The following is a 25302-nucleotide window of genomic DNA, read 5'->3' as shown; positions in this document are numbered from 1 at the left end:
TGAACTCTTAAGCCTGAGAAGTGAGAGACTCCTTTTAGTCACTTCTGACAATAAGCAGGAATACCTTGTGCCTATTCTAACCCTGGACCCACAGGGGGTTCAGATTTTGTGTTTCAGTTTGCTGTTTCATCAGAAAGTGAAACATGTTATGCTACAATGCAGTGTAATGAAAGCATCAAATTAAGGATGGAATGTTCTGCCACTGTATGAAGATGACTGTGTCCTTCTGAAGTGTCTAGCCAATACAACAATGCTGAATGTTTGTTTCTCCAATAATAGATAATTTTCCTCCAACTTCAGCTGTTTTTTTGTACCACTAGCATAGGGCTGAGGGACTGAATAATGAAATGACTGCAAAAAGTCAGTGAGACATCAACAGAAAACGAATGGCACTTGCGCAGGACAGGTGTGGCAACAGTTAGTCAAGAGGATAGTGCTCGACACCGGTTCATGCTGTGTGTAAAAATTCATAGTCAACACTACTTATTCACTCTGTTACGAATGGCACGAGCGCAGGACAGGGGTGGCAACAGTTAATCAAGAGGATAGTGCTCGACACCGGTTCATGCTGTGTGTAAAAATTCATAGTCAACACTACTTATTCACTCTGTTACGAACTATCTTAAATGCAGACATACGTTGGGCTACTACTTAGATACAGGAATATGAACTACCTGTAGTTCACAACAGCAGTTTGATTACCTGTATTATCTCATAAGCTGGTTTTTAACAACTACTTGTATATTTGATAGTCCACTGTTTGTGCACTGCCACATCTTTGATATGGCAAATTCTGATGGTAATTTGTGAAACAAATTGTAGCAATAATATATACTAAGATTTGATTTTACACTAGAAAAATTAGAATGCAAGTTCTTTAGACAAGTCAACTTAACTACCATTATCAAATGTAGACAGCAAATAAAAGACTTTAATGCCGTCCAGCTTATAATGTTTTACCACTGTATCTTTTATCAAGAAATTACAAAGGGGAAGCCAGCTCTCTAACATCAACGGTTAGTTCTCAATGTTTCTTGCAAGTTGGAATAATAAAAACTGAGGCTAATAATTATTTTATGCCACAAATAAACAAAGAACAAAGCAAAGAATGTTAGAGAAAAGTGGGCTATGACGAAAATAGAGGATGTGTACTCATTTTTCACAGTAGTAGTTTACAGCTGTCAGTGGTAATCTAAAATAAGCAAGCCAGGAGGATATGGGCTGGGACTGGGGATGGGATGGGATGGGAATGCTGGTCTGCAGGGGAGCATGCTGAGATACTCTGTGCATTTGTGACAAACACTATGTCCATGTGGCGCAGTGGTTAATGCAACTGCCTAGTAAGCAGGAAATCCTGGGTTCAAGTCCCAGTTTGGCACAAATTTTCACTCATCACATATGATTGTGCATAAAGCTGAGACACAGTTGATATCATTAGTTCCTTCCCTTTCCTCTTCTTCTGCCCCACTCACTTTCAATTTACGTGATACATGTCACACATGTGCAGACTTCATGCACCCAAACAGACACATACTATACATTCAGACAGAAGAAAATAAATAAATAAAAATCTGTAAATAAATAAAAATCTGTGAGTATTGGTCAAAAGTATCAATTTTAATAATACCTTTCCGGTTTTGATATGTTCAAAACAGTTAAACTCTATGATAATGAATAATACACTTCTCATACCCAACATAACCACGACCCTCTTTTCAAAATGTATCAGTTTTTTGAGCATTTGAAGTCTCCATTTGATCCCTATGTATATTTCACAGTTAATGAAGGTATGCATGGTATTCTGGGAAGAATTTAATTTTGTGTGTATGCGAAAGAGAATCCAGGTAACTATGGAATAAAATTGTTTGTCGTTTCTCATGCTTCATGTACTAGGACAGAGGTATAAGCAGGGAAAGGGTCACAAGAGCCAAATATTATGGCATTTATGCACAGACTTCTAAAAAATTATTTTCACACAGATTATACCATATGCGTGGATCATTATCACGGATTATCTGCTGCGTTTAATTATTTATCAGAATGCAAGAAAAAGGCATCAAGCACTTATGTGGTGAACTGAAAAGATGTTTGCAATTTACAGTTGTGAAACTGAAAAACTAAAATAAGTTCTCATGTTAACAGCAGAGGTAAGTGTGTGTGTGTGTGTGTGTGTGTGTGTGTGTGTGTGTGTAAGAGGGGGAGGACAGAAAGAGGGGGTGGTTATGAGGCAGTAATTAAAACAAAACTAAACGTAGTTTGGGTTACACCATTACAAGGTAGGAGTGGATAAATCAGACCTAATAATTGAATACCATCCTTTCAAGAAAAAACAGTTCATATAGTGGGAGAAATTATTCTTTCATTTGTTTGTGACAGGTTTCACAAAAGCATTCAAGCATTATAAGGAGAAAGGATATATCCAGCATCCTGGACCTGCACCTGGAGTTATGATCTGAAGTGCAATTTTGTATGACAGCAGGAGCATTCTCGTGGTTATCCCACTCACCCTGACTGGAAATTTTTATATGAATCTGGTGATTCAATCTATTATGCTGCCATTCACGAATTGAATTTCAGGGGGGTGTTCCCAACAGGATAATGTTCACCCACATACACCTGTTGTAATCTAACTTGCTCTACATAGTGATGAATGATGCCTTGGCCTGCTCAATCACCAGACCTGTCTCCAATTGAGCACACATGGCACACCCCAATTGAGCACATATGACACATCATCAGTTGAGAACACCAATGTCATCAACAAACAGCATTAACTATCCCTTTAATGAGTGACCATGTGCAACAGGATTGGAACTCCAACCCACAAACTGACATTCAGCAACTGTACAACACAATGCATGCACATTAGCACGCTTGCCTTATACATTATAGTTGTTACACTGATTATCAACGTACCAGCATTGTATATTTGCAATGGTTTATCTCGCATTAACCTGTGATCTTGCGATGTTAATCACTTACATATGTTACCAAGACAAATGAATTCCCAAAATTTCATTACACTACATTGACTTTTTTGTGATTGGATTTTTTTTCTGCCTATGTACTTCTGTCAAATTAAGTGCTATTTGGTGCAGATTTATTATCTTTTTTCTAAATTTGATGTGATTTTTTGGTAAATTGTGTGCTTTTTTTGTCAACTTTGGTGTTATTAGTTTTTGTCATATTTGGTGGTTTTCCTGCCAAATGTAGATGTAGTGGTTTTTTTTTTTTTTACAAATGTGGTCTTTTTTGCCAATTTTGTCATCATTTGATGTCAAATTCAACGTTTTTTTTTTCCATATTAGCACAGTGCACAGAGCACAGTGCAAGGGAATTTAAAATCTTGCTTTGCATGAACACGGATTTTGGATGGTCACACTGACTAGTACGTTTTCAGGATAATTATTCCTGCCAAGCTCTGGCAGTCATACAGCTTTGGTGCAAAACAGTTAATGTTGTATCGTGGTATGCAGGACATTACTAAAGCTGAGGGTGTTTAAAATCGTTTGGTATGAGTAATGATTTCTTAAAACTCCTAAAAAGCTCCTTGTAGTGGAGACAGGCAGTATCATCATTTAATATAGAACACAAGTGGTCATATTATAATGTGTCACACCTTTCTTGCAGTCAAGCCAATACACAGTTTCTAATATGACCTGCATCACATGGAACATTTTCTTTGATAGACGCATACTCATACATTAAATTGCTTCAAAGGTTCTCAGGTAATTGGTGCATACCATTATCTCCCAACATCTCCATTATTCTCATATAAAATATAATTTAACTCTGAATACCAGTAATTCATTTCTAAAATGTATCCTAACGGTGCAATCTGGGAAAATGACTGAACGTTTACCCATCTCACACACATTCAAAGATAGCATATGTATACTTGTCGTGCTTATATTGTGTTTCATACAACAAAGTTTGAAAATTAGTTTTTGAATGCTTTTTTTTTTTAATTTGAAACAGTCAACTGTCCAGGACAACCACGATTAGTGCCAGATATTACTGGATGGTTAATTCATTTACAGAAATAGTTATTTTGTAGGGAACCGAAGGTAAAATTATCTTATACACTGCCTGACAATAAAAGTGAAGCACCCAGGAGGGGAGGAGGAAACAAAATCAAACTTCATGGATTGAGCAGGTATGTGATTATATTTGAGTTATTAAATAATCAAGTCAAATTTATAAAGAATTGGCAGTAGGAGCTGACTTATCAGTATTATCTCCATTTGGCCTGGGTGCACACACTGATTTGATTACAAAGTGTGTCAAAGCTGTTGAATCCTCTCCTGAGGTGACCTGAACCACAAATGTTATAAATGATCCTTGATATCCTGGATACTGGCAGAGGGAAGTAGCTGACACCCAAGCTGGTACCACATGTCATACTATGTTTTTAGCAGTTCTTAAACCAGAAGTCTGGTGACAATAGGATTACCCGAGTTTGAAACAGCAGAGTTTTTCAACCTTGGAATGTGCATATGGCAGTTCCCCACCAATGGATTTCAAACTATGCAGTGAATGGTGAGTGAAGACGCAGGAAATTGGAAATTTGTGGTAAGTTACTATGGGACCATACTGCTGATGTCATCTGACCCTAGGCTTATGCACTACTTAATCTAACTTAAAACTAACTTACGCTAAGGGCAACACATATACCCATGGTGAGGGAGGACTCAAACCTCTGATGAGGAGAGCCACAGGTACCATGGCAAGGTGCCTCAGACTGCATGGCTAACCCGTGGCAGAAGACGCGGCAAGTGCGAGTCAGGCACAGTGCAAGATGGATCTGTTATGCTGGGATTTTCATGGAAAGATATATAATGACTACAAAAAGAAGCGAAAGAATGGCACCCCTCTTTGGTATCTGTTTTTGGCGAGTCTGCCCTTTATAGTCCCCACTAAAAATTGTTTTCATGAACTTTCAAAGAGGGGGAAGTCATCTGAAGGTGAATCTTCTCCCACTCGCTCAGCAATGGCAGTGAGCCAAGAAAACATTAATACTCTGAGGAAAAATCATCAAACATGATCCATATTTCACATTATGTGACACTGAAGGGACCCTAAATATTGGATCGACAGCACCACAGACCATCTTTCACGATTGTTTAGGTGTAACCAAGAGAAATACTCAGTGGGTACCAGATACCCTGACAGAAGCTCAACACACACTAATGGACTGATGCCATTTTACACTTGAGAAATATGAGAAAGGATGCTACAACAACATTTATAGTATCATCAAAAGTGATGAAACACCAGTGTACCATTATGATCTGAAACAAAGTGGCAGTCTTCAGTATAGAGTTTTTCAACTGAGGACCTGCCCATCAAAGTTCAGAAAATGAGAGATCTGGAAAAAAGATTATGGGCACTTTCTTCACAAAGGTGGTCATCTCACATCTGTGACTTGACACACACAAATTGCACAGTCAATGCTGAGTGGTATGTGACTAAATGTGTGTCAAAAATCATTGCCACAGAGGACACAGCACCCAAAGACGGAGTGTTGGCACCTTCCTCAGCACAGATGGTCTGGACAGATGACTGCCAGATCAATAGACTTCTTGGAGAAGAAAATAATGTCAGCATTACCACACCCACCCTATTCGCCTATCCTGGCCCAAGTGATTTCTTCCTGTTCCCAAAGACTAAGGAAAAAAAATCATGAGCAGTGTTTTTCATTCAAGAGGCTATTGCAGCACGCAACAGTACTCTAATTGAGTTCTCTAACGAAGGTTCGACTGAAGCATTTTCGAAGGCATACCTGATGCCTTGTATAGTATGTGTCTGTTTGGGGGGGCGGGGGGGGGGGGGGGGGGGGGGGGGAATGAGCGAAGTCTGGAAACTGGACTGAACCATGGTCACAATCTTTTATTTATGTATTAGTTGTTCTTATTACATACGACTTGCACACTAGAAGATATTGCACTCCATGTTGCACAGTTGCTCACGTACAGCACTAAGGAAGGGATGGAGGGGGAACACTGACACCAGCTTGGCTGAAAACTAGGACGAGTTCGAAGAGAGGAGTAGCGCATGAGCAGCATATTATGTCATGGTGCCAACCACGTACTTTGGCCTTTTAGGAACATCTACCATGCTTAAACTGCAGCTTGCCTGGATCTAGTTGTTGTCGGAACTGCATTGACTTTAAAATTTGACAAGTACTCAACAACAGTACTTATTTCTGTGGAAGATGGTTAAAGTCTAGATAGAGGTCTGTGGCATACTTTTGTGTTTCGTGCTGCAGTGTCATAGACACTAACTGTGATGTATGATGGAGGTTCTGTCAGCTATGCAGCCAATGAGAGAGCAACAGGCAGACAATGTGTTTGAAACCAAGAGACATTGTAAGAATCTCACATCCATGTAGAGGTGAAATCTGATACATATTCAGATAAAAATAGCTGTTTTCTCAGGTCCCACAATAACCACAATCTGAGAAACTGCAACACATTCAGAAGAAATAGCCTAATATTTGTGACAAAGAAGATATAAATTTCACAGCTGTGCTATTAGGATGATGGTGATCAAAAATAGTGTACCACGGATAATAGGATTATTAAGCAAAAAAGGTAGGTTAGTCCACAAATAAATGTAAACCAGTCCTTTTCATTTACTGTATTTCTCCTAGTATTATCAAGAACGTTACACTCAATAAATGGCATAAATTTGAATTGGTAAAATGTTAGCTTTCTAGCTTGCTACTGTATGTCAGTAAAACATTTTGTAATTTTAATTAGTCAGAATAAGTTAAAAATGAATTTTTCTCACAAACCACCTTGAAAAATGCGAGTGGTCTTATACTCGGGTAAATACAGTAATTGTTGTTGGCAACATCATGCACAGTAACATAGGACTAATGGAGAATAGTGTAACAATCACTCACCAATTTGTTATTAGCAACACTCATTTATGAGCAGAAATACAACTCATGAGGAACTGGAAGTTTAAGTCAGCATTAGTACTGCTACCCACCGCACTTGGTTGGTTGGTTTGTGGGGGTTAAAGGGACCAGACTGCTACGGTCATCGGTCCCTTTTTCCAAATACTAAAAACACCCACAGAGGATAAAAACGATCAACAGACGATAAGACAGACGACACAGAACAAGAGAAACGTAGACAAAGACCAGACAAGACGAACTAAAATCACACAGTGTGTGACGGTGGTTGGCTGACCATACAAACAAAAGGGGAAAAGCCAACCAACGAGAAACACATGACAAATCAGACAAATCGTAGGCCATAGGCCAGAATCAACACAAAAACACACACTTACATTAAGCGATAAAATCCCCCTGCCCGATTTTGCTCCCTGCCGCCGTTGGATACGCAGCTGCAGCACCAAGTCGTATAACCCTAGCTTACTTATTTGTTAGATAGTTTAATTAATTTAATTTGAGGGGAAAAGCCAACCCACGAGAAACACATGACAAATCAGACAAATCGTAGGCCATAGGCCAGAATTAACACAAAAACACACACTTACATTAAGCGATAAAATCCCCCTGCCCGATTTTGCTCCCTGCCGTCGTTGGATACGCAGCTGCAGCACCAAGTCGTATAACCCTAGCTTACTTATTTGTTAGATAGTTTAATTAATTTCTTTGCGTGTTTTTGGGTACTTGCATTGTTTAATTCATATATTTCGGGCGTATTATAGTATTTGACAGTTGTAGCATCGCGCTTTAGTGTTTACGTCGTAGATTCTTATTTAAATTGCGTGTGAGTTTCGTATAGGAGGAGCAATTTCGAGTTTTAGTTACTGTAATCGTAAATTCAGCAGATTGTAGCGCAGTCATTAGGCATTTGTACAGGTTAGTTGATACATTCTTTGCGTGTTTCACTTGCGTTATCTAGGCACGGACTCGTGTTTCAGTAACTGTTGTTCAACATCGATTAGAATGGACAGGGACTGCAATTGCTGTGTTTGGATGAGGGCTGACTTGGCATCCCTTCGCTCACAGCTGCAATCGGCGCTGACTTCGGTCGCGCAGCTGGAGGCTGTTGCCAATGGGCACCACTGTGGGGAGCCGGACTTGGGTATCACGGGGATGTCAACCTCGTCCCGTCTGTCCCCAGATCGGTCTGCCGCTGTGGTTGCCCCGGTTGCTGCCCGCAGTGGGGCTGAGCCCTCGCCTGTGGTTAATTGGGAGGTCGTTCCAAGGCGTGGCAGGCAGCGAAAGGCATCCCCGGAGGCTGATCAGAAAGCCTCCCCGGTGCGTCTGACAAACCGGTTTCAGGCACTGTCTCTGGCTGAGCCAGATGCAGCTGCCTGCCCTGTTTCAGAGGATCATTCTCAGCCTTCAAGGTCCAGGCAATCGCAGAGGGTGGGCTTACTGGTAGTTGGGAGCTCCAATGTTAGGTGCGTAATGGGGGCCCTTAGGGATACGGCGGCTAAGGAGGGGAAGAAATCCACTGTGCACTCCGTGTGCATTCCGGGAGGAGTCATTCCTGATGCGGAAAGGGTCCTTCCGAATGCCATGAAGAGCACAGGGTGCAGCCAGCTGCAGAGGGTGGCACATGTCGGCACTAATGACGTGTGTCGCTTTGGATCTGAGGAAATTCTCTCTGGATTCCAGCGACTATCTGATTTGGTGAAAGCTGCCGGTCTTGCTTATGAGATGAAGGCAGAGCTCACCATCTGCAGCATCGTTGACAGAACCGACTGTGGACCTTTGGTGCAGAGCCGGGTGGAGGGTCTGAATCAGAGGCTCAGACGGTTTTGCGACCGTATTGGCTGCAGATTCCTTGACTTGCGGCATAGGGTGGTGGGGTTTCGGGTTCCGCTGAATAGGTCAGGAGTTCACTACACTCAGCTGGCGGCTACACGGGTAGCGGAGGCTATGTGGAGTGGACTGGGCGGTTTTTTAGGTTAGAAGGCCTCGGGAAAGTGCGGGATGGGCTGCAATGTCAAAGGGTGCTTGGCAATTACAGAACGTGCTTGGATCAAGGAACAGTCGGAATTATAGTTGTAAATTGTTGTAGTTGCGCTGGAAAAGTTCCTGAGCTTCAAGCGCTAATAGAAAGCACAGAAGCTGATATCGTTATAGGTACAGAAAGCTGGCTAAAGCCTGAAATAAGTTCTGCAGAAATTTTTACGAAGTCTCAGACGGTGTTATGGAAAGATAGATTAGGCAGAATTGGTGGTGGAGTGTTTGTGTCTGTCAGTAGTGATTTACCTTGTAGTGAAGTCGAAGTAGATACTCCGTGCGAATTGGTGTGGGTGGAGGTTATACTTAACAGCCGAATTAAGTTAATAATTGGCTCCTTCTACCGACCCCCAGACTCCGATGATACAGTTGCAGAACAGTTCAGAGAAAGTTTGAGTCTCGTAACAAATAAATACCCCACTCATACGGTTATATTTGGTGGGGACTTCAACCTTCCCTCGGTATGTTGGCAAAAATACTTGTTCAAAACCGGTGGTAGGCAGAAAACGTCTTCCGAGATTGTCCTAAATGCTTTCTCCGAAAATTATTTCGAGCAGTTAGTCCATGAACCCACGCGAATTGTAAATGGTTGCGAAAACACACTTGACCTCTTAGCCACAAACAATCCAGAGCTGATAGACAGCATCATGACTGATACAGGGATTAGTGATCACAAGGTCATTGTAGCTAGGCTCAATACCATTTCTTCCAAATCCATCAGAAACAAACACAAAATAATTTTATTTAAAAAAGTGGATAAAGTGCCACTAGAAGCCTTCCTAAAAGACAATTTCCATTCCTTCTGAACTGACTATGTGAATGTAGATGAGATGTGGCTCAAATTCAAAGATATAATAGCAACAGCAATTGAGATATTCATACCTCATAAATTGGTAAGAGATGGAACGGATCCCCCGTGGTACACAAAAAAGGTCCGAACGCTGTTGCAGAGGCAACGGAAAAAGCATGCGAAGTTCAGAAGAACGCGAAATCCCGAAGATGGGCTAAAATTTACAGACGCGCGAAATTTGGCACGTACTTCGATGCGAGATGCCTTTAATAGGTTCCACAACGAAACATTGTCTCGAAATTTGGTAGAAAATCCGAAGAAATTCTGGTCGTATGTAAAGTACACAAGCGGCAAGACGCAGTCAATACCTTCGCTGCGCAGTGCCGATCGTACTGTTATTGACGACTGTGCCACTAAAGCGGAGTTATTGAACGCAGTTTTCCGAAATTCCTTCACCAGGGAAGATGAATGGAATATTCCAGAATTTGAAACACGAACATCTGCTAGCATGAGTTTCTTAGAAGTAGATACCTTAGGGATTGCGAAGCAACTCAAATCGCTTGATATGGGCAAGTCTTCAGGTCCAGATTGTATACCGATTAGGTTCCTTTCAGATTACGCTGATACTATAGCTCCCTACTTAGCACTCATATACAACCGCTTGCTCACCAATAGATCTGTACCTACAGATTGGAAAATTGCGCAGGTCGCACCAGTGTTCAAGAAGGGTAGTAGGAGTAATCCATTTAACTACAGACCTATATCATTGACGTCTGTTTGCAGTAGGGTTTTGGAGCATATACTGTATTCAAACATTATGAATCACCTCGAAGGGAACGATCTATTGACACGTAATCAGCATGGCTTCAGAAAACATCGCTCTTGTGCAACGCAGCTAGCTCTTTATTCGCACGAAGTAATGGCTGCTATCGACAGGGGATCTCAAGTTGATTCCGTATTTCTAGATTTCTGGAAAGCTTTTGACACCGTTCCTCACAAGCGACTTCTAATCAAGCTGCGGAGCTATGGGGTATCGTCTCAGTTGTGCAACTGGATTCGTGATTTCCTGTCAGGAAGGTCGCAGTTCGTAGTAATAGACGGCATATCATTGAGTAAAACTGAAGTGATATCAGGTGTTCCCCAGGGAAGCGTCCTGGGACCTCTACTGTTCCTCATCTATATTAATGACCTGGGTGACAATCTGAGCAGTTCTCTTAGACTGTTCGCAGATGATGCTGTAATTTACCGTCTAGTAAGGTCATCCGAAGACCAGTATCAGTTGCAAAGCGATTTAGAAAAGATTGCTGTATGGTGTGTCAGGTGGCAGTTGACGCTAAATAACGAAAAGTGTGAGATGATCCACATGAGTTCCAAAAGAAATCCGTTGGAATTCGATTACTCGATAAATAGTACAATTCTCAAGGCTGTCAATTCAACTAAGTACCTGGGTGTTAAAATTACGAACAACTTCAGTTGGAAGGACCACATAGATAATATTGTCGGGAAGGCGCCCAAAGGTTGCGTTTCATTGTCAGGACACTTAGAAGATGCAACAAGTCCACTAAAGAGACAGCTTACACTACATTTGTTTGTCCTCTGTTAGAATATTGCTGCGCGGTGTGGGATCCTTACCAGGTGGGATTGACGGAGGACATCGAAAGGGTGCAAAAAAAGGCAGCTCGTTTTGTATTATCACGTAATAGGGGAGAGAGTGTGGCATATATGATACACGAGTTGGGATGGAAGTCATTACAGCATAGACGTTTTTCGTAGCGGCGAGACCTTTTTACGAAATTTCAGTCACCAACTTTCTCTTCCGAATGCGAAAATATTTTGTTGAGCCCAACCTACATAGGTAGGAATGATCATCAATATAAAATAAGAGAAATCCGAGCTCGAACAGAAAGGTTTAGGTGTTCGTTTTTCCCGCTCGCTGTTCGGGAGTGGAATAGTAGAGAGATAGTATGATTGTGGTTCGATGAACCCTCTGCCAAGCACTTAAATGTGAATTGCAGAGTAGTCATGTAGATGTAGATGTAGATAAAACGCAAAACTATGTCCGCTATGGAAGAGTCGTCAGATAAAAGCGCAGAGAGCATATCAGGCAGCGCAAAAGTCTGCCTGAGCACAGTTAAAAGGGCGCACTCCAACAGAATATGGACCACCGTCAAGGATGCCCCACAACGACAAAGAGGGGGATCCTCACGACACAGTAAATAACTGTGCGTGAGTCGAGTGTGGCCAATAAGGAGCCGACAAAGGACGACTGATTCCCTGCGGTTGGCTCGCATGGATGACCGCCACACAGTAGTCGTCTCCTTGATACGGCGGAGTTTGTTTGGCACGGGCTGGTTGCGCCAATCAGTGTCCCATAAATCGAAAACTTTGCGGCGTAATAGTGCCCGCAAATCAGTCGCTGGGAGGCCAATCTCCAGAGATGGTGCACTAGTGGCCTCTTTCGCCAGGCGGTCAACAGTTTCATTTCCGGGTATCCCAACATGGCCCGGGGTCCAAACGAAGACCACAGATCTGGCGCAACGGGCAAGAGTATGCAGGGGCTCCTGGATAGCCATCACCAGACGAGAACGAGGGAAACACTGGTCGAGAGCTCGTAAACTGCTCAGGGAATCGCTACAGATATCGAAGGACTCACCTGAGCAGGAGCGGATATACTCTAGGGCACGAAAGATGGCGACCAGCTCAGCAGTGTAAACACTGCAGCCAGCTGGCAATGAACATTGTTCAGAATGGTCCCCTAGAGTTAGTGCATAACCGACACGACCAGCAACCATCGAACCGTCGGTATAGACAACGCCAGAGCCCTGATACGTGGCCAGGATGGAATAAAAGCGGCGTCGGAAGGCCACCGGAGGGACTGAGTCCTTCGGGCCCTGTGCCAAGTCGAGCCGAAGGCAAGGGCGAGGCACACACCACGGGGGTGTACGCAGAGGGGCCCGGAAAGGAGGTGGTACAGGGAAACACTCAAGCCCGTAGAGAAGCTGTTTGACGCGTACGGCGATCAGACAACCCGACCGGGGCCGACGTTCTGGCAGACGGACGACTGACTGCGGGAACAGGACACGATAATTTGGATGACCGGGCGAGCTAAAAACATGGGCAGAATAAGCAGCCAGTAATTGTTGGCGTCGTAACCGCAGTGGAGGGACACCTGCCTCCACAAGTATGCTGTCCACAGGGCTGGTCCGGAAGGCACCAGTGGCAAGGCGTATCCCGCTGTGGAGGATTGGGTCCAGCAGCCGCAACGCAGATGGGGATGCTGAGCCATAAGCCAGACTCCCATAGTCCAGATGGGACTGGATCAACGCCTGGTAAAGCCGTAGTAGAGTAGATCGGTCGGCGCCCCACCCGTTGTGGCTCAGGCATCGCATAGCGTTTAGATGCCGCCAACACGCCTGTTTAAGCTGCCGAATATGAGGCAGCCTAGTCAACCGGGAATCAAAAACCACCCCCAAAAACCTATGTGACTCCACCACTGAAAGAAGCTCGCCGTCAAGATAAAGCCGCGGCTCCGGGTGAACAGTGCGTCGCCGGCAGAAATGCATAACGCAGGTCTTGGCTGCCGAAAACTGAAAACCATGCGCTACAGCCCAAGACTGCACCTTGCGGATTGCGCCCTGTAGCTGACGTTCAGCAGCTGCAATGCCAATAGAGCTGTAGTAAAGGCAGAAGTCATCAGCATACAGCGAAGCGGAGACAGAATTTCCCACGGCCGCAGTGAGCCCGTTAATGGCTATTAAAAACAGACAGACACTTAGAACAGAACCCTGTGGCACACCGTTCTCCTGGACTTGGAAGGAACTGTATGAGGCCGCGACGTGCATGCGGAAGGTACGATACGATAGAAAATTGCGGATATAGATCGGCAGAGGGCCCCGAAGACCCCATCCATGAAGCGTAGAAAGGATGAGATGACGCCATGTCGTATCATATGCCTTTTGCATGTCGAAAAAGACAGCGACCAGATGCTGACGGCGTGCAAGGCAGTACGGATGGCAGACTCCAGGCTCACCAGATTGTCGGCGGCAGAGCGATCTTTACGGAACCCACTCTGAGACGGAGCCAGAAGGCCCTAAGACTCCAGTACCCAATTCAAGCGCCGGCTCACCATCCGTTCAAGCAACTTGCAAAGAATGTTGGTGAGGCTAATGGGATGGTAGCTGTCCACCTCCAAAGGGTTCTTCCCCGGTTTCAGAATGGGGACAACAAGACTTTCCCGCCATTGTGACGGAAACTCACCCTCGACCCAAATGCGGTTGTAAAGGTCGAGGAGGCGTCGCTGGCAGTCCACTGAAAGGTGTTTCAGCATCTGAGAGTGGATGCTATCTGGGCCAGGAGCGGTATCAAGACAAGCGGCGAGGGCACTGCGGAATTCCCACTCAATGAATGGAACATTGTATAATTCAGGATGGTGGGTGCGAAAAGAAAGACTCCGACGTTCTATCCGCTCTTTAATGGAGCGAAAGCCCAAGGGGTAGTTGGCAGAAGCGGAATTCAGATCAAAGTGCTCTGCCAAACGGTTTGCAATGACGTCGGAGTCAGTACAAACTGCTCCATTCAGTGAGAGCGCAGGGACGCTGACAGGGGTCCGATAGCCATAGAGGCGGCGAACCTTGGCCCAGATCTGCGATGGAGTGACATGGAGGCCAATGGTGGACACATACCGCTCCCAGCACTCCTGCTTGTGTTGGCGGATAATGCGGCGGGCTCGCGCACGCAGCCGTTTGAAGGCGATAAGGTGTTGGATTGAGGGATGTCGCTTGTAACGCTGGAGCGCCCGCCGGCGAGCTTTAATCGCTTCAGTGATCTCAGGCGATCACCAAGGCAAAGTCCGCCGCCGAGGGGACCCAGAAGAACGGGGAATGGCAGATTCGGCGGCGGGTAACGATGCCGGTGGTGACCGATTGAACCACTGCATCAATGTCATCGTTAGAGGCTCAATAGCGGCAGTGGAGGAGAACAAGTCCCAGTCAGCCTTATTCAGAGCCCATCTGCTAGGGCGCCCAGAAGACTGACGCTGTGGTAGTGACAGAAAGATCGGAAAGTGGTCACTACCACAAAGGTCGTCATGCACTCTCCATTGGACGGACGGTAAGAGGCTAGGGCTACAGATCGAAAGGTCAATGGCGGAGTATGTGCCATGCGCCACACTGAAGTGTGTGAAGGCACCATCATTTAATATCGAGAGATCGAGCTGCGCCAATAAATGCTCAACGATGGCGCCTCGACCTGTTGCCACCGACCCACCCCATAGATGGTTATGGGCGTTAAAGTCGCCCAGTAACAAGAAAGGTGGCGGCAATTGGGCTATCAGAGCAGCCAGGACATGCTGTGCGACATCACCATCTGGTGGAAGGTAAAGACTGCAGATGGTAACAGCCTGTGGCATCCACACCCAAACAGCGACAGCCTCTAAAGGTGTTTGGAGAGGTACAGACTCGCTGTGAAGAGAGTTCAGAACATATATGCAGACGCCACCAGACACCCTTTTATAAGCTGCCCTGTTCTTATAATAACCCCGGTAGCCACGGAGGGCGGGGGTTCGCATTGCCGGAAATCAAGTTTCCTGCAGAGCAATGCGGAGGAAAGGATGAAGGCTGATAAGTTGGCGGAGCTCAGCTAGATGGTGGAAGAAACCGCTGCAGTTCCACTGGAGGATGGTGTTGTCCATGGCTGAGAAAGGCGTGACGGGACTGGGAAGGGAGATTACGCCGCTGGGTCACCTGCTGCCTCCGATTTAGCACCTGTGATAGTGCTTTCCATGGTGTCTGACGGACCGGCGAGATCGAGGTCCTCAGCGGACGCCAGAATCTCCACCGCATCCTCAGACACAGAGTTGGAAGGTTGCGATGGGATGGCTGCCACCGCGAGTTCCTTGGGCTGAGAGGTCTTCTTGGGTTTTTCACGCCGTTCCTTGGGTCGCACCGACTGGGAGGGCTTCACCGATTCAGTCTCCGGGACGGAGAAGGATCGTGAAGCCCTACGACCAGCTGATTGCGGGCACTTACGCCACTGTCGGTCGTCAGCCTTCTCGCTGGCGGAAACCTGGGAAGGGAGGGACCCAAGGGACCCCTTGCGAGCATGAGAAGCCAAAGAAGTTGGACACTTCTCCGGCTTAGAAGTGGGGACAAACGTCCCCGATGGGTGGGATGGTGTTGCTCCTGAGGTAGGTGGCGCAGGAGCAACCCGGTGGGTAGAGCCCCCCACTGGCGAGGGGGCAGGAGGAGTTGTACTACTCATCGATCCGGCCACAATTTGAGAAACAGACGGGGCTAGCACAGGTGTTGTAGCAGCAGTGTAGGAAGATGTCATTCTCACAGGATGGAGTCGGTCGTACTTCCTTTTGGCCTCAGTATAGGTTAGTCGGTCCAGGGTCTTGTATTCCATGATTTTACGCTCTTTCTGGAAAATTCGGCAGTCTGGCGAGCAAGGAAAATGGTGCTCCCCGCAGTTGACACATATGGGAGGCGGGGCACATGGAGTATTGGGATGTGATGGGCGTCCGAAATCTCGACATGTGAGGCTGGAAGTGCAGCGAGAAGACATATGGCCGAACTTCCAGCACTTAAAGCACCGCATTGGGGGAGGGATATAGGGCTTAAAGTCACATTGGTAGACCATCACCTTGACCTTTTCCGGTAAGGTATCCCCTTCGAAGGCCAAGATGAAGGCACCGGTAGCAATCTGATTTTCCTTCGGACCCGATGAACGCGCCAGACGAAATGTACACCTCGACGCTCTAAATTGGCGCGCAGCTCTTCATGAGACTGCAAAAGAAGATCCCTATGGTAAATAACTCCCTGGACCATATTTAAACTCTTATGGGGTGTGATCGTAACGGCAACATCCTCCAACTTGTCACAAGCGAGTAACCGTCATGACTGGGCAGAGGATGCCGTTTGTATCAGGACTGACCCAGAGCGCATTTTTGACAAGCCCTCCACCTCCCCAAACTTGTCCTCTAAATGCTCGACGAAGAACTGAGGCTCTGTGGAGAGAAAAGACTCCCCATCAGCCCTCGTACAAACTAAGAAGCGGGGCGAATAACTGCTACTGCCATCCTGAGACTTACGTTCCTCACACGGTGTGGCCAGGGAGGGGAACGTTTTCGGATCATACTTCTGAGCGTTGAACTGTGCCCGAGAATGCTTAGAGACTGCTGGCGGCTGGCCACCAGCGAGAGACGATGTACCACGCTTCATGGCGGGTCATCCGCCCTGATGCCATCTACTCCGACCAAGGGCCCTCCCCACGGGTGCCACCCAGCCACGGCAAGAGCCACCTGGCAGGATGGCCATTGCCGGGAGTCCCGATACCCCAGGAGGATAGGCATCTACTCCTTGGCATACGTGGGGAGTTAACGGCGCAGGCAACAGTAGAGCGATCCCTGTGCTGTCAGGGGGCTACAACCAACAGGGTACATGATGGCCCCACCACAACAGACTGGCTACCGTGCTGGATGTTAGGTAACATGTGGTCCATGGTCGCCGTCGGTGCAGAAAGAGGCACTGCACAGTGCAAGGTATAATCTGCACGCAGAAACAGAGTTATGCCCAAGAGATGGAGAGCGGACAGGACTGCAATTCAACGGTGTATAAGCTGGCGAAAAGTCTGATCATAAGATGGACACAATGCACCAAGTAAGGCGCCCTTCCCCAATCGGCTCGCTCTTCGGAAAATTTTGAGAGATGGAGGTCAAACCCAACAGGGGACCGTCATATAAGGCTGAAAAGTTTGAGACTCCTTTTAGTCGCCTCTTACGACAGGCAGGAATACCCCCCGAACCCGCAGGGGGTCCACCGCACTTCAAAGGGTATATAAAATAACTCGATCACAACAGAAGTGAGAAAAATTCAAGGCACACTTTTGCACATGCCAATGGAAAAGCACAAATACTTCAAAATCATCACAAAACGATGTGTGTCACTTACCAGCCAGGCTTTGTTCAAGGAAATTGTGGAGTCATTTTCATGTGAGAGATTTTTAAATGGAATGAAATGGGGGCCCCTGATGCTTATCTTATTATCAAACAATATAAGAGCCTGTCCCAGTATGTGACTGGAACTATTCATTCACAGCAGCAAGGAAATATACAGCACCACCAACTCTGAATAGTGTTAGAATGGCTAGAGGAACCTTCAACGAGCATGAGTTTGCTTGGTTGGTACACAGGTCACAGACCTCAGTTCTGTGGAAAATACCTGATATTCCATCAAATGTTTGCCTTTGGATTGAGCTCCAGTCAATCTCACTGTTTAGTGGGGGGGGGGGGGGGGGGGGGGAGGGAGTTGGGGAAAGAGAAAGGAAGGGGGTGCAGTTCAGCTGTCCATGAAACAAAATTTTGCTGCCACCATACCAAATCAAGAAGAAGTGCTGCATGCTATAATGGTGTGTACTTAAGAAGGCAGGTGGTAGTGCAACACGCTGTGGCAATGTGCAGTGTACCACGGCGCTCCAGTCAATAGCGTCTTTCTGCGAGTCAGCCTGTAGTATGTGCTTGATTTTCACATTAATTTATATCTGGTGGGGTTATGTACACACTGTAGTGTTGATTACTGGTGACATAAATCATATGATTTGTGTTACATTAAGAAGCGACCGCAACCATTTTACAAGCATAGATATTCTGTTGTTTGGCATCACAAGCAGAAGCAGTAGCCCACAGGAGCTCTCACCCCAGTGTTACCAGTTACCAAGTTAGGCAACAGCTGGAGTGTGTTGTGGGGGACAGGGACAGGGAACTCACTGGTGACACCACAAAGTATTCTCCATCTCTCTGCACAGAACACATCACACAGCCACATTCTTGCATGCACAACACTATATCTAATAAGCGTGTCTGATTCATTTGCTTATGTATGTAATGAGTATGGCATTGTTCATATTGAATAGATGTTATGCTACCATCTGCAAGTTTGCTGTTTACTTACAATATTCCCTTGAGAGCTGCTGCTTCCTTAGGAGAACAGTTGTCACTAACCCCACATTGTTTAGGGAAAACAAGTGGTATTACTCCCTATGTCAGAAAGTTCCAGGACAGCATGTACTGATACAAACATGGAACATGTTAAGGCAGTTATTGCGAGAAGACCACCATGTAACTGTGCTTGCGATCTCATAAGAACTTAATATGAATCATAATATGTGTCATAAGATTTTAGGTGAAGATTTCGGAAAAAAGAATCTTAATGCAAAACTTGTCCCCTACAGTCTTAACAGATAAACGAGAAGAGGGAAGATGAAAATTTCTGCTAACTACTGGAGAGAGCCAGACGTGATCCCACATTTCTGTCAATGATGACTGCTGCTGGTGATGAAAGTTGGTGCTACCAGTATGACGTTAACATGAAGCGTCAAAGTGCCGAATGGCAGAGTAATGGATCACCAACCTCGAAAAAAGTCAAACGACAACCATTGAGGACAAAGACAATGTTGATTGTATTCTTTGATAGTAAAGGATTAATTCACCATGAGTATATTCCTCCAGGTCAAACAGTGAACTAAACTCCTTACACGGAAGTCTTGAAACATTTGCGGCAAGCAATTCAATGTCACCACCCCGATTTGTGGCGTTCTCAGGACTGTTCTTAACGCATAACGATTAAAGTCCCCATACTGCTTTACTAAACTCCTTGCACGGAAGTCTTGAAACATTTGCGGCAAGCAATTCAATGTCACCACCCCAATTTGTGGCGTTCTCAGGACTGTTCTTAACGCATAACGATTAAAGTCCCCGTACTGCTTTATCTGTTGGCGAGTAGCTGGCCAGACATTCTGTTATTGCCTTCCCACATCCGCTATATTCGCATGACCTCTTGCCTTGTAATTTTTTCTTGTTTCTGCGAGTGAAAAGGCGACTGGAAGGAAAGCTTCATCAAGGTATCGCAGGCACCAAACGGGCTGTGACAAACGAACTTACAAGCACTGCAGCTGAAAATTTCCCTCCTTGCTTCCAAGACCTCCAGATATGTTGGCAACTGCATACAGATAGCTAAGGATCCTACTTCGATAGAAGCTGGAATCATTACTTGGTAAGTGCATTTTTCTATTTGTTTAGAAAACCTGTGTTGGAACTTTTCTAACAAAGGTAATATAAAGGGAAAATATACTAGGAAGGTTTAAGTCACTGAGCTGTCCAATAATTATCCTTCAAGTAGTATTGTAGATCCTCAAAAGGCTGACGAACACTTTCATCATCTGCATAGAAAATTCTGCTGTTCTGTCATTGTCAGCAGTGTCGTATTCTCAGCGGCAGAGCAATCTCTCCCAAAACAACATTGAAAAGTAACAGGGAGCTTTTGGGATTTCAGAGTCCAGATGAAGCAGCAATTAATCAACCATACAAAATAGTTTTCCATGGCAATTTGCAGTAACACTATTTGAGGAGGCATTGGCTTTCTGAACGGGATTTTTAAAAAAATTCCATCATATTGTAAGTAGTATCATCTCTTACTGTGAGTTAATAATAAAAGTTTGCAGCATCCATGCTCACAGGGATGGTGATTCCTGAAAAATATCCTACAATTTTATAGTCAATATTTCATGCAAATGGATGAAATATCTTTTTTCACTAAAGTACTGACAGAACACCTCTAAATTCTCTGTAAATCTACTGGGACTCTAAGTATAATCCATTAAATAAATTAATTTTCATTTAATGAAAACTTACTCTTGCATGAGGAATACCAGTAGTCGTGTTGAATGCTGGAAGGAGTCTGTATCCTAGGTCTCTTGCCATGTTCAACATTTCTCCTCTATACCACTCCATTATACCCATTTTCTGTTGCAGATATTCTGCTAAAATATGAGCTGATAATAGTCCCCTGAAATTCCAATTTCAAGGTACAGTTATTAACAGTATACAATTAGATATAGATATTTAAAAGCCTGCTTCAGAATAAATGTAAGAGATAATGAAGTTATGGATTACATTGTGGACAATTAACACAGCTAATATTCTGCAAGACTCATAAATCCAGTGAAAAGATCTTAGGACAAAATTTGTAGTATTATGTCTTGCCATTCAAAACAATTATTATTATTTTTTATTAAGAGTATCGGTAAATAGATACCACTGGATGACTTTATAATAACGAAAGTTTAGTTTCAAAAGAATAAGACAATAAAAGAATAGAGATAAATATCTTTCTTACCAGTTAATGCTTTCCCACTATAATAAAAAAGATTTTTTTTTTTACTAGTTGCTGTGTTTTTACAATGTGAAACACAACACAAATTAAAAAGCAGCTTATCTACGAAAGATTTAAATCATACTAAATGAATAGCATAATATGATACTCATAAAATGGGAATTACACTCTTAAGAGGCATTTCTTGTTATGTCTGAGATACCATCACTACACTACTGAAAATGATGTGGGGTATGTAAATGCTTGGGAGGGGAGGTGAGTGAGTGAGTGAGTGAAAGATCTCGCATTTGAAAATATCAAAAAATACCTGGCAACCTGCTTGTTACCACCTCTACGCTAACATCTCCAATGCCCATGGCCTTGCTGCTTTTAACACTACCTTACCCAACGACAACTGGCTCCAAACCTATGTCCTCCTCCTTGGTCACCACGATAAACTATATCCTCATACACAATTACATCTCCTTAGAAGGCATCACCTACAAACAAATCTGTGGTAAAGCAATTGGTATCTGCAAGGTAGCATCCTGTGCCAACCTATTCACAGACTATCTAGAGGAATCCTTCCCAAGCACCTAAAATCCCAAACCCACTTGGCTCAGATTCACTAATGACATCTTTGTGGTCTCGACTGAGGGTGATGACACCTTATCCACTGTCCTCCACAAGCTCAACACCTCCTTTCCCATTCACTTCACCTGGTCCTCCACATCCCAGCAAGCCACCTTCCTCAATGTTTATCATATCAATGATGGCTACACCAGTAACATCATACACATCAAGCCTACCAACCACCAACAATACCTTCATTTCGACAGCTGCCAACTATTACACACCATTATGTCCCTTCCACAAAAGTTGTTGTATATGTGGTGATGAGCAGCTCCTCTCCAAAATATATATGCCAAGGGTCTCACCGAGCTTGTCACATAGCAAATTTACCCTCCTAACATTGTCCAGAAAAGTATCTCCTGTGCCTTTTCCTTCCAACCACTTACCACCTACCTGCTGACCAGCCACTAAGGAGAACTGTGATGACGCAGTAGCACCCAGTACTGAAGCAGCTGAATCACATTCTCTGAAAGTGTTGCGACTGTCTCTCATTGTATCCTGAAATGAGGAATATCCTCCCCACTATACTCCCCACCCCCTCACAGAAGTTTTCTGATGACCACCAAATCCACACTATACCCTTTTCCATCACTACTGTGCCCATTCTCCAAATGCCTTGCTCATATCATTGCAAGAGACCTGGGTACAAAACCTGTCCCATACATCATCCCACTACCACCTACCACTGTGCTTTGCATGTGTCTCCTATCCCACTGAAGGCAGGGTTGCCTGTGAAAGCAACTATGTGATCTACAAACTAAGCTGCAACCACTACACCATTTTCTAAGTGGGCACATGAATGGCCACAACCAAATTGTGGCCAAGAGACAACTGGACTCCCCAGCTGCTGAACATGCTACCCCAAACGATGTGTTTCACTGTAATGACTGCTTCAAAGCCTGCATCATACAGATACTTCCCACCATTCGTACCAACACCAGCTTTTCTGAACTGCACAGGTTGGAACTCTCCTTCCGTCTCATAACCCCCCCCCCCCCCTCCCTCCAAGGCCACAGCCTTCGCTAGTCCATTTCCTCTGCTACTTTCCCCAGTTCTGCTCCCACACCAGCACTACACATGCCTTCTGTCTAACCAACACACCTACTTGTCCGTTCCCCTTCTGTAATACTCTGCCCCCCCCCCCTCACACACACACACACACACACACACACACACACACACACACACCTCCACAGCACCCAATCTCCTGACACTGCCTTGTCCTTTCCCAGCACATTTCTGCACACTCCCATGGACAGCATAGCATCTTCTCGTACCCCTACATTGCTGTCCTAGCTGCACCATGCTCCTCGTTACCCCCACCAGCCACCCCAGCAGATCATTGCTCATTTCAGGCAATTGCTGTTAGGCTTCCGACTCTGTAGACAGTGACGTGTGTGTGTGTTTCATTTCAGAAGAAGAGCTCTGGCTGATAGCTTAAATATTTTAGAAGCCTTTTTCATTGTATCCATGTTCAACTCAGTGCTTCTCCCCACTGTGGACATTTGAAAATGTGATATTTCAAATGAATGATAAAACAGCAGACATCTTTACATATGTTTTTGGGTGGGGTCTGCCTTTAGAAAAACACAATTTTGTTTTTTTGTCCCAGATGTGTTTCACTGCAGCTGCAGCATTATCAATGGGTTTTTATATTACGATTTCTTAACACATGGTGTGGTTTTCTTGCTGTATTACATTTTTATAGTCTCTGTTTTTCTTTACAGTTTGTCACATTTTCTTTTTTCTCATCTTCTTCAATGTCATGTTCTGCTGGAGAACAGTGACAGCGACAACTCAATACACAGAACTTGACAGTGAAGAAGATGAGAAAAAAGAAAACATGACAAACTGCGAAGAAAAACAGACACTGTAGAAACTTAATACAGCAAGAAGCCATAAAACAAAAAAAACACTGATGATGCTGCAACTGCTGTGAAACATGTCTGGGACTAAAAACAAAATATGTAAAAACAAGATATGTATTGTTAAAGCAAACACAGACAACAGAGCTTCAACCTCAAGATGAAGACATCTTGTCACCCTTATATGGTAAAACTGCCCGCAAACTGTAGATTGCATTTGAACACCCTTGTGGTTTACTCTGAGCAGTTCAATTGGTGGTGATATGTCCTTGACTACTCCTGACATCTGAGCTGATTTAACCAGTTACGGAAGGCCTATAGTTTAAATATGAACAACAAATCACATCCAGCTTGTCACATTTCACATATAAAGTTTACGGCTAGAGGCAAACGAAGGAGTGAGTAAAGAGAAATATCACAGGGCCAACTGAAGGCACAAGCCGTGACCTCTGTATTTGTAGTCTGATATTTAACACATCAGCCACTCAGTGGCATTCCATCTACATACCAACAATCACATCAAAATAATATACTTTTTTTTTGCCATCACTTGAATGTGCAACATATCAACAGAAAAATACTTACTGCAACTACTGTTGGAGCATATGCTACTCATGCCATCAGCTTGTAGCTGATACATTGGCATTTAAATGCAAATGTTTCAGATTCCAGTTATATCTTCCTAAATTTTCATTAACTCATTCATCATTGTATCTGCTTTCACGAACTTTAACCAAGATTGAACGAAAGAACATAAATCCAAAAAATGATGACAAAACTTGATAAATTATATACTTTACTCACCCAAGTACTCTAATATTTGTCTCAAAAACTGATACTATCACATCATTGTCAAATGACACGTCCTTTGACACACGCTTCACAGCATATTCAAATTCTTCCAGGTCACCAAGAACCTAGAACACAAATCGCTTTATATAATATTAGTTCAGCTGTGTCCGTTACTGTAATCATCACAGAAGTACCTAATTAATACTTACAACTAAGGTGTCCATTGAATCAACCAGTGTCAAAGAAAAACTGTAACAAAAGCATCATTAAAGTTTAATGTTTTTAGAACTGAGTAATACATTCACGTAACATTACCAACTGGCTTTAGTTAAAAATGATTCAAATTACAGGTAAAACTCTATACTAAAATGATGTTACCTAAAATGAAGAAATTTAGTGTTTAATGCTGACATATTAATGGCTAGTAAATGTAGTTCAATAAATACCAAAATCATTTTCCTTAACACACTCTAAGAACCAAATCTGCTTTCTATAATACACATGGCAATTGAGGGTGAAACCCCCACATGAAAAAAAAATAGCAGTGCAAACCACATTTTCAAAAGTACTTGCCTCTTCTTGATGAGGCCCAAAGGAAGGATGTGGGAAGAAAGATGAAAGACTAAATGAAAGAAAATGAAGATTAGAGTTTAACATATTGTTGACAATGGGTACCGCCATTTGCCTTAATTAATTTAGGGAAAACTGAACGTGGAAGGCTAGAAATGACTTTGAACTCTGTCCTTTCAAATGTGAGCCTAATATCTTAACTAATCCATGAACATAGTTCGTACGTACTTTTTTTTTTAAAAAAAAGGTGGGCAAAATATCGTTCTGAATACTGAGTCAGCAAAGATCCACAGTAAATGTTCTTCTCCTGAATCAGCCTTTCCTTTCTGTCTGTTACTGAGAGTTACTAGTTTTCTAAATAACATCTTTCATGGACAACTATTTAAGTAATGCAATGTTTTGTTAACTAAGTAATGTTGCTCGTGTAAAATAAATATCACAAGCCAGTTATTATTGATTTAATACAACAGCAAAAAACACCTAATCATCATTTTTCGCTGAACAGCTAATATTACATAATCAAACTTCCTGGCAGACTAAACCAGTGTGCCA

General features: G+C 43.9%; 1 protein-coding gene across 1 annotated transcript in view; it reads right to left on the bottom strand.

Moving 5' to 3' along the window:
* LOC126365787 (ER degradation-enhancing alpha-mannosidase-like protein 3) overlaps positions 1–25302 on the bottom strand; it is a 205687-nt gene that overhangs the window by 134954 nt on the left and 45431 nt on the right. The window contains exons 4-6 of the mRNA XM_050008363.1: positions 24390–24429; positions 24193–24305; positions 20431–20584 (exon numbers count right to left, since the gene is read on the bottom strand). Coding sequence (XP_049864320.1) covers positions 20431–20584; positions 24193–24305; positions 24390–24429 — 307 coding nt within the window. The remainder of the gene's footprint in view (positions 1–20430; positions 20585–24192; positions 24306–24389; positions 24430–25302) is intronic.

The sequence above is a fragment of the Schistocerca gregaria genome, chromosome 4, assembly GCF_023897955.1.
Source record: "Schistocerca gregaria isolate iqSchGreg1 chromosome 4, iqSchGreg1.2, whole genome shotgun sequence".
NCBI lineage: Eukaryota > Metazoa > Arthropoda > Insecta > Orthoptera > Acrididae > Schistocerca > Schistocerca gregaria.
Note: the sequence above shows the minus strand (reverse complement) of the source record. Positions and strands in the feature narration are given on the sequence as shown.